Below are 17,036 nucleotides of genomic sequence, written 5' to 3' on the forward strand. Positions count from 1 at the left end.
ATCCTGTATCAATGCATTTGCTGCTACTTAAGGAATATAAGCAACATCCCTGGAAGTCCCTGTATCTCAAGAGCCAGAGAGAAGGTAGAGACACCACTCTCTAATATGCCTCAGACCAAAAGAAATTCAAGGGTACAACCATTCTATAGTCTTTGGCCACCATACTAGGTTAGTAGTCAAACTTAAAATAAAAGAAGTAAAGGGCCAAGAAATAGGGAGAAAAATGTTGAAAGACTCTTTAAGAAAGATGGATAGTCTGACCATTGCAAATAACACCTAAGAATCTGTAGCTTTATTCCACTGTCATCAGCAGCAGTTGCTGCAGGAAGACAAAGTCACCTGGAATAAGTGGAAGTGGAGGCCATCTCTCAGCAGTTAACTCAGGTAATGTCTTCACGTGCTATAAAGTTTACAGTATATAAACGTTCAACCTCAGATATGAAAAACACAGTAATACAAACTAAAATAAGCATGTATCTGTTGTGTTAATCTGCCCAGTAGAGAAATTGCTTGGTATTTTCTGGCAACTTAGTGCAGATAAGCAATTTCTGAAATTCATACATTTCTTACATGAAATATCTGTCAGTCTGCTGCCTCAGTTATGGATGAAGCTGGAACTGATGTTTCTCCTTCCCTAGTATCTTAGTATTATAATTTGTTTACATTTCTGAGAGGTCAGGATTCCACAGGCAGCCATCTTGTTATTATCTGAAAGTATATTAATACTGAAAACCAGAAGCAGAAGCAATTGTGACTTACCAGTGATTCACCCATCAATGATTTAGAAAGAGCATTCGATACAACCTGCAGCTTCCCTTTAAGATGCATACAGCAAAGCACTGCACGGAAAGTGTCACGTTCCCTGTCCAGTCCTTCTCCCAATACTGCAAACAAAAACAGGCTCTGTTACTTGTCACAATACAGCAAATGTTTAATTCAAACCACCCCGACATGCTTGACTGTGCAGACATAGCATTAAACTATGCACATTTCCCCAACTATAAGTCCCATTGAACTCAGTGAACCGTATTTCATAGTAAAGGTAAAGTTTTTCCCTTTGACAAGGTTGTCTAGTTGTCTCCAACTGTGCTCATCTCCATTACTAAGCTGAAGAGCCAGCATCATCAAAGACAACTCTGTGATCATGTGGCCGGCATGACTTCACAGAATGCTGTTAGCTTCCATCGAAGAGGTACCTATTTATTTATTTGCACTTTCACATGCTTTCAAACTGCTAGGTTGACAGAAGATGGGACTAGTGACAGGAGCGCGCTCCGTCATGCAGTGCTTGGGCATCGAACTGCTGACCTGCTGATCCAGCAATTGTCAGAGTCAGTGTCTTAACTGCTTTGCAGCCACGTCCCACGTGTATTTCTTGGTAGACATGCACAAAATTATGCCACAAGTCTATTTACAGGCTAGTTTTCCAGTGTGGAGCATGAGAATGACAGACAATGGCATGTAGGTTATCACCATTGATCTTGAGAGCATATTGTTGCTGCTAGGGGAAACTTGATATTTGTTAGTTAGATTAACTACGTAAGGGTATATTTTAATTTATTATGTTGATACTGTGGATTTTGGTTTTTTGTATTTCTCTATCTATCTATCTATCTATCTATCTATCTATTCTTTGCTTTTTAGACATTAGGTTTATGTTTTGTATTCTGACTTATGTTTACTGTATGATTATTTTTGTATCTAATGTTCTTGTTGTAATCCGCTTTTATTCCATGGGAAAAAGGTGGAATAGAAATAAATCATTATTGTTGTTGTTGTTGTTACTGGCTCTTTCAAAAGAACTCCTTTTGTTAAAGTTGTCTTTCCTGAACCCAGTATTTTCTCCAGAGAGACAGCACAGCTATGATGCCTGGAGATGTGGGAGTCCAACACATCTGGAAACTGTCAGATTGGAAAAGGCTCTTCTACAGCATAAGATGTCATCTTACAAACTGTTGGGTTAATTTTTTTTCACTGATCTCCATTTCTTCTTTTCTTCTGCTTTCTTTCTTGCCAAAAGGTACACTGTTCACTCACTTCTGAACTATCTTATTTGTTAAAAGTTAATAAGGAGAACTGTTAAAGGTAAAGTAAGATATGATGTGTTTATTTCAACTAAAGAAGAGGGATTGACTGCAAACACAGCAGTAAGTAACTGAAACAAAAAATAGTCAGAGAACTAAAGGCAGAGAATTCTTAATCAGATTAACTAGAGGGTAACAAATAACCACAGCAAGCAGCAGGAAACAAAACAGGTGAGAAGGGAAGCTTTGGACGCTGGCAAGGAATAGAATGGCTACAGCCAAATGGTTTTAGGCCAAACAACAATCTGAGCTTCAAACTTGTCCCTGTTCCAAATGCTTCCAGGAAGCTGCCAGCAGTAAACTACTCACACTATGAATCAACCCAGACCTTGCATCATGTAAGCACAAATAGAGCACCTAGATAGTAGGGTGCCATGGCTTGGTCTGAAAAAAATAAAGTGTGTCCTTTCATACAAACATACCAGAGGTTTAAAATCATCAGGGTGAGGCTTTCTCTCAATTCCGCCAATACTGAAGGCTTACTTGGTGAAGACATGAGAGAGAACCTTCCACAGGACAGTAGACTGGTCTCCTCCCTGCTCTCATTTCACTAGTAGACAAGGACATATTCGTTCAAGCAGGCTTTTAACATGTAATCACTTGCAGGGAGGCTTGTTATTGAGGTGTGTGCTATGCTTATATTTTGTAAATTGCTACCCACCAAGTCAAGCCTTTGTTCTTTCCTTTTTAGTTGTCAATTCATCTACCAATTATAATTTAATTGCTTGGTGTATCATTTAAACAGAAATTGGGATCTCTGAATGAAATCCTGTCAAAATGAATGAGGCCATTCATTTCAAAATCAGAATTTTGTAAAATACACTTGGCAAGTAGTTTGGCATATGGCAGAGTCACCAGAAATGCAGATTAGACCCAACTGCTGGGCCCCAAATCAGATAATTAGTTGGGGCTCCTCTTCTCCCTTGTTTATGCTTCTAACATGATTTCCCAGTGACAGAAACTAGTAATAAAGAACTGCACTACACTACATAGTAAAGAGGATAATGTTTCTAAATATATACGTAAATTCAATTGTAATATCTGGATTGAATTAACAGTAATACTATTTACTCTTGAAGCACAATAAGATGGCAAATAGCAGAATCTCCTTGGAACGACCAATATCCTCCAGTCATGAAATCAAGTGATATACTGAATGAGTGTTTTCAGAATTTCAAAGAGCTGTCATATTGCTACAAATTTATTAAATAATAAATCTGCATACCATGCCTACAGTCTTCATCTGCCTTCCCATAGTTCTTCTGCAGAAAGAAAAAAAAGTGATGGTTAGACGTAACAGCCACTGTAAGAAAATCTCTGCTTCTTATGTGCTTAAACAGAAATTATGCTGAAAGAATAGAAAATGTGATATATTCAACAATAAAGTAACAGTAATCCTAAATACAGTCAACTGTTTGTAAACTTCACTGATTTCAATGGGACTTGAAATACATACCTTCCCATGCACAAGATTATAGAAGATAATTAAACTACAGGTTTAATCCCATTTACTAATAGTGAATTCATTCTCCAAGCATGGATCCTTATGAAGACAAAACTGTAGCTTTCACAAACAAGAGGGAAGTATTTGCATGGTTGAAGGACTTTCAAGACAGCCGCCTTAGACGGCATACAAATGAAATAAGTAAATAAATAAATGATTTACCAATACAAGAATCTTGGGAGTGGAAGGAGTAAAACAACAATAGATCCAAATGTCCAAAAAGGTCTAAGTATGGTAACTGACTACCCAATGTGGAAAGAGTGTCACAGGGAACTGAGCTGAATTTTTCAGGGGAAGGCACAATTGGTACAGTGTGCTCTACACTACTAATTTGTTGCACATTTCACCTGTCTAGATCAAAAATAAAAACAGAAGCCTGATTTTACTCAGTTAAAAAATGCTAGTACATTTTAGAAACAAAGATATGCGTATGAGTAGATCCACAATACTCAAAATGTGTTACTTGAAAATCAGCATGGCTTCACATTTTTATCAGACTACTATGCACATTACATCACTCTGCAGCAATGTAACTTTACTAATGAGTTAAATTCAGAACTCAGAAAGTTATCCATTGTGACCACAATTCCCAAAATCCCATGGCTAGATATAAGATTCTGGGAACTCTACTACAAACAAAGAATTTTGACAATATGGGTGCATTTCTTGCCACTGATTCAAATCAAATTCTGGCATAAAATCTGCATTAAGAATTTTGCATTATCCTTACATCTTTAACAAATACTATTGCTCAATCATCTTTTCAAGTATTTAGTTAAATATATATAGTATGTCTCTGAAGAATATCTCACCAAGTAAATATTTAGCAAAACACTCCCCAATTACTGTATATACTCAACTATAAGGTGACCTCATGTATAAGTCGAGGGCAGGTTTTGGGGGCAAAATTATGGATTTTGATATGGCCCTTGGATAAGTCAAGGGTAAAACTTAGGGACATGCAACAAAGGATCTAAATGAAGAAGCAAAGGAAAAGCCTGGATGGAAGAGAGAGTAGAGGGAGGTCAGTGCTTCCAGGACAGATTGCACTCTTGCCTTTCACCAGGGAATGGTTCTCTTGTTAATAAGATACTATACAGTAGAGTCTCGATTATCTGATGTAAACTGGCGGTCCCATAGGTCGGATAGTTGAAAAAGTCGGATAATCCGGAGGGTCATAGGAAAAGCCTTACAGCTTGCGGCCTGGTGGTGGTGGTGGCGCTCGGGGCGGTCGGGGCCTGCGCCCTGGTGGGGGTGGCACTCGGGGCCACTGCCGCCTCCGCACCTGCGGCCTAGTGGGGGTGGCACTCAGGGCCGCTGCCACCTGGTACTCCGCGCCTGCCGCCTCGCTTGGGGCCTGGTGCTGGGGGCATGCTCAGGGCTCAAAGCCACACCTACCAACCAGTCCGACGTCGGATAAACCAGAACGTCGGATCAACGAAGGTCGGATTAACGAGACTCTACTGTATTTACATTGAAGCATGGATAGATCAACTTAATTTTTTAAGGTCAATTTTTTGACTAAAATGTCTAGACTTATACATGAGTATATACTGTACTCTTTTTGTTATAGATCTTAAAATCCATTTTACACCATGGCTCTATTTTCTGAAAAAAATCTAAATTTATGATTTTATTCTGAGACTAACTTGTAAAGGACAATGTTTTTCCAAATGTTTAATTTACTAGATAGGCACTAGATGTGTAAAATATTTTCCTCTATTGTTAGTTCAGATCTAACATATACTTGGAGCAAATCATGCAAGTTGTTCTGTGCAAGCATTCTTGAAATTAATTTTGTATCAGACGTACACAGTCTCCTGCCATCAGATGCTAACTCAGAATTATATACTAGTGTGATGTCGAGAAGATCACTAGATTACCATTTTTTATCCATACAATAAAAATAAATTATTTTCACTTGATTCCATTGTAAACATCACACTCACGAGTTGTAAAGAAGAAGCAATTCTATAGAGAAGACTCTCTATTTTGATGCGGTCGATTTCAGCCTGACATGCTTCTGGGAAATGAGTGGGAGGGTACTGGCTGAGGGAAAAAAGGGCCTCCGTGCAGTGCTTCACCGCCACCTCGTAATCCTGCTGCCTGAGGGATTCACATGCTTGTTCACATGACTTCTCTGGTCTTCTGTCTGCCATGACTCAGCGACAGAAATCCTAATATAAATCAGGAGGGGTTTCAAATGCAGGTTAGCTGTAACATAAAAATTGTCTTCCAAATTACACCTGTATTTCCATGTTACCACCATCTATCTCATTCCTCCATCTACCTTATTCCTCGTATAATTCTGCTTGAGCTTTTGTTGTATGTCCAACAATTTTTGTCTTAATTTTACTCTCTGAGCCATACACATAAATTTATTTTAAGATAAAGCTATGTATGCCAAACCTCTGAAATGAGGGAAATTTCCACCCCAATCCAAGGAGGCTGTCCTTGTCCTAAATCAATGTCTGTCATCAGTAATTGACTGGATGAGAGCAAAGAAGTTGAAACTTATTCCAGATAAGACAGAGGTGCTCTTGGTCAGTCAAAAGGCAGATCAGGGAATAGGGGTCCAGCCTGTGTTAGATGGGGTCATACTCCCCCTGAAGATTCACAGTTTGGGGGTACTCCTGGACTCAGCTTTGAACCTGGAGGCCCGGGTCTCTGTGGTGACCAGGAGTGCTTTTGCACATTTAAAACTTGTGCTCCAACTGTGCCCGTTCCTTGAGACACCAGATCTGGCCTCAGTGGTACGTGCCTTGGTTACATCACATTTGGGCTACTGTAATGCACTCTACATGGAGCTGTCTTTGAAGAGCGTTCAGAAACTTCAGCTGGTTCAAAGAGCTGCAGCCAGGCTGCTAACAGGGACAGGTTACAGACATCACACAACAACCCAGCTGAAACAGCTCCACTAGCTGCCAGTCTGTTTTCGGGCACAATTTAAAGTTCTGATGATGACCTATAAAGCTCTATATGGGTCATGTCCAGGCTATTTGGCAGACTGTATCTCCGTATATGAGCTGGCCTGGGCGCTGAGATCCTCAGGGGAGGCCCTTCTCTCCATCCCACCACCATCACAACCATCGTTGGTGGGGACACGAGAGAGGGTCTTTTCCGTGGTTGCCCTTAGGCTCTGGAACTCCGTGCCAAGGGAGGCCAGAATGGCCCCTTCTTTGTTATCCTTCCGCCGGCATTCTAAGTCCTACTTGTTTAGATGGGCTTTTAAAACAGAAAGGTTTTAGGTGTGATAAGGTGTTGTTATATTGTTTTAATGTATTTTAAACATTTTAATCTTTTTTTACTTGATTTTAGTATTGAATTTATTTTAATTATTGTAGCAATTTAATTCTATTTTAATATACTATTTTGGTATGTTTTAAACTGTATGGTGTTTTTTAATGTTGTAAGCCACCCTGAGATCCAGCCCTGGGAGAAGGGCAGGATATAAATAAATAATAATAAATAAAATCCACTCATTTCTTCTTTTGCCACTAATATCAATATTGCTTTATCAAATCATTTACATCATTTACATTACTTTAGTTGCAAGGGTCATCCAGAGTCAGCTAAGTATTCCCCTTGTACAGGCAGAATTTTCTAGATCTAAACAGTTTCAAATATTTCATGTTATCACTTTGCCTTGAATGGCACGTACTCAAGTGCTTGAAATAAATTCCATGCTTTAAGTAATTGACCATTTTGTAAATTCTACAGATCCAGAGGTTTGCCTTTCAGTCTTTTATCACTTCCAATGACTGTTGAAAGGATTACAAGCATAGCATTACTTTCTTGAATTAAAAGCTCTGCCACCAAGGAGAGCTGATGGTCTCCATCCTGAGAGCATTAATTTACAGCTGTACAGTACTGACAGGCTCCACAATCTCAGTGCCTCCACTAATAGGTTCTATCACCTTCTCACACAACCTGGGAAACAACTGAAGATAGTCTTCAAAGTCAACAAAGTAGAAAAATAACATACTTTACTTTTACATTATAATTATAATAATAAATAGTTTATTTATATTTCCCGCCTCTCCCAGTTGGATCGAGGCTAGATTACAACCTAAAATACATACAGAAAACAATCAATAAAACACAACAACAATATTAATTTTAGTTAAAAAACCAACTCTGGCAATAATGGATTACAAAACAATCATAGTCAGAGGAGTGGAGCAGTTATCTCTTATAAGAGATCAGGTGGGTATGCCCGCCGGAAGAGATCCATCTTAATTGTCCTCTTGAAAGCATCCAAGGAGGTAATGAGAAGGCTCTCTTCCGGGAGGCTATTCCACAATTTTGAGGCAGCAACTGTGAAAAGTTTTTTGGGAAGTTATTACTAGTCTAGTTGTTCGTAACTCCAATAACTGCTTCCCAGATGTTCTGAGTGTGCAGGGTGGATTATATAGGGAGAGGCATTCCCACAAGTAACTTGGGCCCCAGTCATGTAGGGCTTTAAAGGTAATAACCAACCCCTTGTACTGCACCCGGAAGCTGATCGGCAGCCAGTGAAGAGATTTTAACACAGGTGTTATATGGTCAAACCTGGAAGAGGCAGTGACTATATCTGGCTGCCATATTTTGGATCAGTTGAAGCTTCCGAACTTGGCACAAAGTTAGCCCCATGTAGAGGGCATTACAGAAATCAAGATGAGAAATTACCAGTGCTTGTACCACTGTTTCAAGGTCCTTTCAGTCCAGGTAGGGACGCAGTTGGCGTATCAACCGAAGTTGATAGTAGGCACTCCTGGTCGTCGCATCTACTTGAGATGACAACTGCAAGGATGAGTCCAAGATTACTCCCAAACTGCAAACACAGTCCTTTAGGGGAAGGTTGATAAATTTCCTTCCCTGGACTTAAGGTTCCTATCACAAGTACCTCCGTTTTCTCTTCAGCTTGAGTTTGTTTTCCCTCATCCAGCCCATTACCGACTCAAGACAAGCATTCAGAGGAGAGATGCCATCCTTAGTCACTGCAGCAGTTGGAGACATAGAGAAACATACTTGGGTGCCATCAGCATACTGATAACACCATGCCCCATGTCTTCGGATGCTCTCACCCAGCGGCTTCATGTAAATGTTAAACAGCATTGGGGACAGAATCGCACCTTGAGGGATGCCCGATCTGAGCTCCCTCTTGGTCGAATAGCTGTCCCCAAGCTTCACCATCTGGAATCTGCTCAAGAGGTAGGACCTGATCCACTACAGTGCAGTGCCCCCGATACCTAACTCCCTCAGCATTCCAGAATGATACCATGGTCAATGGTATCAAAGGCCGCTGAGATGTCATCCTTGACCATGAATGTAAATATATTCCATAGGCTGAAAGCCAACTTGTAATATAATATCATCTGAAACTCCACCTTCCAGTTAAAAACCATTTGCATCCATTGTAATTTTCTTCCTTTAAAACCATGTTTTGTTACATATATAAGTTCTTCATAATAGAAAAAAAACACATTGTTTAGGCCTGTGTACTTCTTAATGACAGCTGATACAAATGGATAAACAATCACGCATGTGATGTAACCAAGGAAAACAATGCCAAAGAACTTACAAAATTCCAGCAGGCATAACTGTTTGTGCTTACACTAAAGACTGGATGGATGAGAGAGAAGATGGGGAATTGGTACTTTCAGGACACATTACATTGTTGACTTTCACCAGGGGATAGTTCCTTTTTAAATAAGAGTCAAAGTACTTACAATGACCCGTGGATACTGCAACTGAGCGGGGTTTTTTTTTTTGGGGGGGGGGGGTCTTTTATGACAGAAATTTCTAGACTTACCCATAGGTATATACAACACTTATGTGTTGTGTGCCTTCAAGTTTTCTCTAACTTATGGTGACCAAAGGTGAACCTATCATGAGGTTTTATTGGCAAGATCTGTTCAGAAGGAGTTTGCCACTGCCCTCCCCTGAGACTGACTTGCCCAAGGTCACCCAGTGGGTTTCCTGGCCAAACTGGGAATCGGACCCTGGTCTCCAGTGTCATAATCCAACATTCAAGCCTCATTGGCTCTGTACGTACATTACCTGTGTACAGTTAAGTAAAAGTTGGTTTTCTTCAACATCTCAACACAGGCTGGTTTTATGTGTACCTGCAGAGCTGGGTACTACTTATCACTTAATAGATCACTCACTGTGATTTCACTCACAATTAAAAGGAATAGCTATCTTTAATAATTTAGTTTCTCTTCTTTTGCTTTCTCTACTGCAACACAGTATTTTCTTTTACAGTAACACATCAGATCCAAAACAGAAAAACAATGGGTGATAGGCTTTAATTCTAGCATTTGCCTATTAAAACTAGTCCCCAAAGCTTTAAGTTCATTAACCTACCTATTAAACTTTGCACCATTTTAGTTTCTTAGACTACTAGAAATCTTCTTTATAATGTTCTTTGCGTTAATTTTTACATGTATTCCATTCTCTGCCTAAAATCATTTTACAGAGCATTACTAAGTATAGTCACATAGAGTGATGAGGTGAATGTCACTATATCTATGCATGACAGATTCCATGGCAAAAGGTAGAAAGCACCTCTCCTTTTTTTTCCTCCTTGGCAAAGCAGTTTGGGATGCACACCAAAAGGAGCATGAAAAAGTGCTGCCACTGTGGCAGGCAAAGATGCCCTTTTCTGAACCAAAAGGAAGCAGCATTTTGCCATGACCCTGATCTGGCACTCAAAGGGGTACGGCAAGCCACTCATTCGGGGCAATCTGTTTCAACCCCGGGTTCTATCCCTCTGAAATGTGATCTTTATCTTTTCCTGCTGCTTTCTACCTTATCAAGCTTAATTGTATTTTCTAGTGAATCATGTCTTCTCATATGGCCAAAGTACATCAGATTTTGGTTTGGAGGGAGAGTTCAGATTTGGTTTGCTCTAAGACCCATCTTTTTACCAGTCCACAATATCTGTAGAATTTTTCTCCAGCACCATATTTCAAATTAATTTACAGGTAGTTTCTTCCTATCAACTTTTTTCACTGTCCAGCTTTCACAACCATACATAGAAATGGGAAATAAGATTGTAAAGGTGACAGCCACTATCCCACCAATTCTTCATTGCGAGACACAAAATTAGGACTCTCTTAAGTGTCTCTCACACTATAACTCTCTTTAGGCCTCTGGGTTTCAAATTTTTTTCCCAGCTTCGCACGAACTATTCTTTGACAGACACACACCCACTAGGCCAGGGCATCACCCAGTGCAGTAACTCATGGTATAACCCTCTGCATTGGCCTCTTCAAATACAACACCATAAATAATCATTAGTACAGTTGGCCCTCGCCTTATGCGGGGATCCGTTCCGGATCCCTCCGCGTAAGGCAAATTCCGCCTATGCTCAAGCCCCATTGCAAACAATGAGGCTCGTGCATGGCGGCGTGTGGGGCGCAACGGGCGGGCACACCCATTCAATTGAATGGGATGCACCACCCCTTCTGCCCTGCGTGTGCGCCACGGCTTGAGCATGTAAGCTCAAGTCCGCATAAAGCGCGCCCGTGTATGACGCGGGCGCGCTGTAATGCTTTTTGTATCAATGTTACTCTTAAATTGTAATTCCTGAATATCACGGAATGCAATGGCAACAGCTGTGACAAAAACAGCTAGTTCTCCCATATATTGTTTCCTTTGACTTTTTATTTCTACTTTGTCAGATAATGTGTTCCCCTGCTGGCCACAGAGCATCCCCATTCTTGGTTTAAATGTCCCACTGATTTCTCAGATCTTATAAAAGAGGTCTCATGTTCATGCTTTTCTGTTGCCATCTTCTATTTCTCTACACTGATTATTATAGTAGTTTTCTTTTTCCCCAAGCACAAGTCACTGATCAGTTGCATTCAGGGTTCTGATGCTATCTCTGCCACCTTTTGTTTTTGCTTCTCATCTGTCCTTAACTACTTGAAGAGTTTAATCTGTCATTCATTGAGTCTTCTCTTTCTTTTTGGCTACAAATGGTGCATTTTTCTATTGCTCTCTGAAAATGCCCCTGGCTTCAGTCCAGAGTTCTTCAGGCTCCCAGTCAATTAGGCTTGATAGGGCAAATCTATTTCTTACATTATCTTTAAACTCTATGAGGACGTTCTTCAGGTTGTATTTTGGCATGATGGTTAGTTTAGAGTTCTTCTTTAGTTTATTCTAATTTTTTATATTCATGGTTCACAGTCTATGCCACCATCTGCTCCAGTTCTTGTTTTTACAGAGACACTGGAACTTCTCCATCTTCTGCATCCAGTCATGTAGTCTATTTGCTACTGGCCCTCAGGTTATGTCCATGTATAGCCCAAAAATGGAAGATGGAAGGGGTCCGCAAAATAGATGAGTGGTTGATAAAAGCGCAAGAAGCCATAGAGATGGATAAACTAGAGAAGCAGAGCCCTCCAGCCTTGGTATCTGACTCCATCTGACCTAGGAGGGAGTGAAAAGATGGGCCCAACGCCATCAGGCCTACCCTTAAGAAGAAGAGCCCTCCCTTCAGTCCATCTGCCTTGGTCCCCCCCACCCTCACAAACAACAATTCCCAGGATTCCCTGGTTTTTCAAGGGAATTTCAAAGGAATAATAATAATAGCCTCCACACTTCCAGATCCCAGCCCCAGAGAATATATCAGTGTTGCCAATTCTGCAGGTGCATTTGGATTTAATAATGATAACAAGAATGGTGACGATGATAGAGAGATAGCTCTTGTAGCACCTTTGAGACTCACTGAAAGAAAAGTTGGCAGCTTTCCTAGACTTAAGCATACTTCCTCAGATGCATGGGAATTGTAGTTCATTGTGGCACCAGAGCTCTTTCTCCCAAAACTGGCACTGAGCCAGGGCAGATAGGCAGATAAGCGGTCTCAAACTGGATTATTTCTGCAGTATGGATTGGACCTGGAGCATTTTTAATAACAAAGGTCCAAAACACACTGCAGAAATAATCCAGTTTGTGACCACTTTAACTCTCCTGGCTCAGTGCTAGGGAATCCTGGGAATTGTAGTCTGTTGTGGCACCAGAGCTCTTTCTGATAGAGAAGGCTCAATATCTCACAAAACTACACTTCTCAGGGTTCCCTAGCACTGAACCAGGGCAGTTAAAGCAGTCTCAAACTGGATTATTTCTGCAGTGTGTCTTGGATCCAACTCAGGCTGCATCTTCATTCCAGAGACAATCCAGTTTCATACCGTTTTAACTGCCATGCCCCAGTGCTATGAAATCCTGGGAATTGTAGTTTGTTGTCACACCAAAGTTTGCTGAGAGAGAAGGTTAAATGTCTCAGAAAACTAGAATTCCCAGGATTCCATAGCAGTGAGCCAGGGCAGTTAAAGGGGTGTCAAACTGGATTATTTCTGCAGTGCAGTTGCAGCCAAACACATTTCTATTTGGCACAAAGCTTCCTGGGCTTTGATTCCAATAGGAGCCACTTGAACTGCCATGGCTCCATCCATACATAATCCCTGGGATTTGTAGTTTGGAGCAGTGACCCCTCCCCCACATTCTTTGGGTAGAGAAGGCAAAAGACCTTATAAAACTACAAATCCTAGGATTCCAATAGGATGGAGCAGCAGCTCTTAAAGTAGTGCCAAACTGCATTAATTCTAAAGTGTAGATGCACCAAGAAGAAGGGCGGGAGGAGTTGTCGAGGCGGGTGAAATAATGTTGTGTATGCTGTTATTTCAAACGTGGAACACACTCCTTCCTCAGAGTGTAGTGGAGTCTCCCTCCTCTTCCCCTCCTTTTCTTCTTTCTCCTTCTCTCTCCTCCCCCCTCTTTCTCCTCTGCCGCCGCTGTTGTTGTGTGCCTTCAGCTCCTTTCTGACTTATCATGGAAGAGAGGATTAGTCTTATACGGTGAGTATATCCCAAACACTCTATTTTAAGTTGTAAAGTTGGGGGTCGTCTTATATGCCCAGTCGTCTTATACGGCGGAATATACGGTACTGTTTTAAACAGACCAAACTTAAATAAATATACAAGGAAATAAAGGCCAAAGAAATAAGATAAGAGATAGTCAGAAAAGGAAAACATTTTTGTGTTTTTGTGATGTGCTGCAAGACTTGTAAAAATTATTTTAATTTAAAAAAAACCCTTTTTTAAAAAAAATTAATGCAAATTCATCCCAGAAGAAACACTGTCACTGCAAAAATAACTGAAAAACCTAAACCGATGTTAAACTTTCTGGATGATGGAGAAAACATCAGTGTGAAAACACTTGGAAATAAATTGCTATTAAAGAGCACTTTTTAAATTGAATATGAAAAACATTATAAGAAATCCAAAGATCTTTCTTATATTAAAGTTTAATGATACCATCTTATGGCCTGCCCTAGATGTGATATAGGCGGGATACAAACCGCCGCTTTGCGGCGCTTCCCCGCCGCCGCCGTTTGCTCCGCGCGGGAGCCGCAGCAGCCAAACCGCGCGGCTCCCGTGCGGAGCAAAAAAGAAGCTCCATTTCGGAGCTTCTTCTTGCGGCGCACTGATGACGTCGCGAAGCGCCGCCGGCGCATTCGCGACGTCATAGGCGCCGCGACACGTCTGGACGCTATGCGTCCAGTACGTAAAGATGGCGGCGCCCATGTAGAAGGGGCGCCGCCATCTTGTACGTATAGGATACGTACTAGGGTTAGGGGGGTGCGGAAGCACCGCCCCTTCCTAACCCTAGTACGTATCCTATACGTACTATATGGCGGTTTGTATCCCGCCATAGATTTCTATTTTGCAGTTGTTAAAATAACTATTCACTATTAATGTATAAGCTGCCAATGTATTATTTTTTTTAATTATATTGTTCTTTTAAACTTTGAGTTGCATTAAGTCCCAATTCTGGAGTGGGAGAAAGCAAGATAGATAGATAGATAGATAGATAGATAGATAGATAGATAGACAAACAGACAGAATTTGGATTTATAATCTGCCTTTCTCCTAAAATGGGATTCAGGGCACCTTACAATAATTAAAAAGCATATTATTATTATTATTATTACGCTTTATTTATATAGCGCTGTAGATTTACCCAACGCTGTACTTACAATTAATAAAACAGATAAAAATAAGTGTGTCTATGACATACATTCTACAAAATAATAAAATAATACATATTATAAAATAATATAAAAATTTCACATTTCAAATGCCTTATGTCATGCCATTATTAAATGAAAAAGAAAGCATTTACAAATTTGCTCACTGCTTTGTACTGTAGAGCATACATTCATCCAAAAAGCAAAATCTGTCTTTTATGACTGGCACTATAGCTTTTTATTCTCTGATGTGTTTGATCCCATGGGGAGAAATGTCCCTCCACAGCTCTCACTGTCTAGTTGCCTAGTATACTACTACTAGTAGTAAAAATTTATTCGGTTGTTGACCAACATACAAATTCTTGATAAAATAATAACTGCAAAATACAATTATTAGCAACTGTTAAAAACAATTTCAGATACAAATACAAATTCAAGGTCATGTTATACACATGTATAATAAGTTTTGTATGGATAAGCAAAGAAGTAGACTGCAGAAGGGTTTTCCAGAAAAGAGCAACCATATATAGCGATCATAGCACTTTAAGACTAAATTTATTCTCAAGGACCATTATGGTCACTGTATAGTTGTATGTCAAGTTAAAAATATCTTGGAAATTAAACTCAGCAACTTTCAAGGGCTCTCCTACTTTTCAAGTTGGCACTATGTAAAAGGTAGCCAAAAAAGATATTTTATTTTTGTCACCCTCTCCATAGGAAGTTTGAGCCTTGTTGTTTCAGCTGCCTAAAGGATGAATGACATTTCACACCAAGGAAAAGATGTCTATACTGTGAGACCCTTTTTTTTTTCTACTCATAAAGAACACTCCAGGGGACACAATAAAAGCTTTAACTAATACTGAATTTTTATCAGGTTGTGATAGCAATTGAGGTAGGCTGTCCTGCGGCAAGGCATAGTGAGGGAAATAAAAATACAAACATAAACAACCATTATTTCAGTTTGGTCAGCTGAGATAATGCACTACTATTAACCCTTTTAAGTTCCCATTTAGAAACTAGCTAAGCTGATGCACACACTGCAAGTACATATCTTTCAGCAAGAACCAATGACCTATATATCTAAGCTCCAGTGCAAGGAGGCCCTGTTCATACAACCCAAGGATTAAGGCACAAAATTGCTCTACTAAATTTCTGGCCATCTACCCCACACCATATAGAATAGACTACATTGGTCAGAAGTGCCCACAACTCCTTAGAGAGGGTTATCAGAAGAGTACAGGGAATGGAGGGGACTGGTTGCACAACCTGATTTCGAATCTATAGCTACCAGATACAATCAACTATACAGTTAATGTTGTGTCTGTTATTATCAAATAATTGTAAAAGAACTACATTTGCACAAAGTATTAAGGAAAATACTAAAATGGCTCTGTTTAACTAGCAAACCTTAATACTGAACACAGCCTGCCAGGTTATGTATGCCAGCTTCTTAGGGAGATTGGGAAAAAGAAACTCATAAAAACCCTTCAGGTTAACACAAAGCACATTGTACTTGTAAAAGACCTCAGGGTAGCATTCCCAACCTGGCATTCAGCAACGGTTTTGGTAACTGTATTCAAAAATGTCAGGAGAGCACAAGACTGATGAAAATTGTGACAACCTGCCACACTTTAACTTAAAAGTTACTTGTCAGTTTCAGTACAGAACTTGGATTTTTTCAAACCCTTCCCCAAGAGGGTGTAATACATTAACTAGATTATAATCTATGCCTGATGCTGCAAAACATTAAACAGGGGCAGTAGCGGGGGGAGAGGGCTACTTCTCTATTTTCTCCCCCAATCCATTTTACTGGGCCCCAGCAAAAACTCTTTAAGGAATAGCTGGAAGAAGCCACCTCACAATTCAGTACTCCTGGAGCTGAGCTGGCCCTGAGAAATGAAAATCCAGGCTTTCCATTTATATTGCACACAACTGAAGCAAGACAAACAACTTTTAAAAAAGTCTGAAAGCTAGCAAAGCAGTAAGTATCCAGTAATCAAGTCATTTCTGTCACTTCTGAAAAGTCACAGAGTATATGGGGAATGGAGGGAGTTGGTTGAAGAGGCACGAAAACAACAAAAGTATCTAGCTCACTTAGTATAATATAAACATCAACTCATCCTGACACACAAGAAGATGTGAAATAATAATTTCATGGTTGGATAAATGGCTCAGCAACAAGCCAAAAATAAGCATGCAAAAGGGAATGTGTGCAGAGTGGAACAAAATGAAAGGTTATCATTTCGGAAGCAGTTCATGATGATGCCCTACTACAATATTTTACAGTAATAGTTTATTTGAGGGATTCACAAATCCTATTTACAAATAAAGCATATCATATGAAATACAAAGCCATTGAAGCAACCAGTTTCATATACGTTTTCCAATTTATGGTAACAAATCAAGCTAGAAGAGAAATGTACTATTAGATATC

The 17,036-nt window shown here is 40.0% G+C and overlaps 1 protein-coding gene across 1 annotated transcript in view; it reads right to left on the bottom strand.

The window, feature by feature from the left end:
* HELZ (helicase with zinc finger) overlaps positions 1 to 17,036 on the bottom strand; it is a 197,245-nt gene that overhangs the window by 163,465 nt on the left and 16,744 nt on the right. The window contains 3 exon segments of the mRNA XM_042453183.1: positions 760 to 884; positions 3,310 to 3,346; positions 5,538 to 5,765. Of these exon segments, the coding sequence (XP_042309117.1) occupies positions 760 to 884; positions 3,310 to 3,346; positions 5,538 to 5,747 (372 nt within the window). The 5' untranslated portion in view covers positions 5,748 to 5,765.

This window comes from Sceloporus undulatus, chromosome 2, assembly GCF_019175285.1.
Source record: "Sceloporus undulatus isolate JIND9_A2432 ecotype Alabama chromosome 2, SceUnd_v1.1, whole genome shotgun sequence".
Taxonomy (NCBI): Eukaryota; Metazoa; Chordata; class Lepidosauria; order Squamata; family Phrynosomatidae; genus Sceloporus; species Sceloporus undulatus.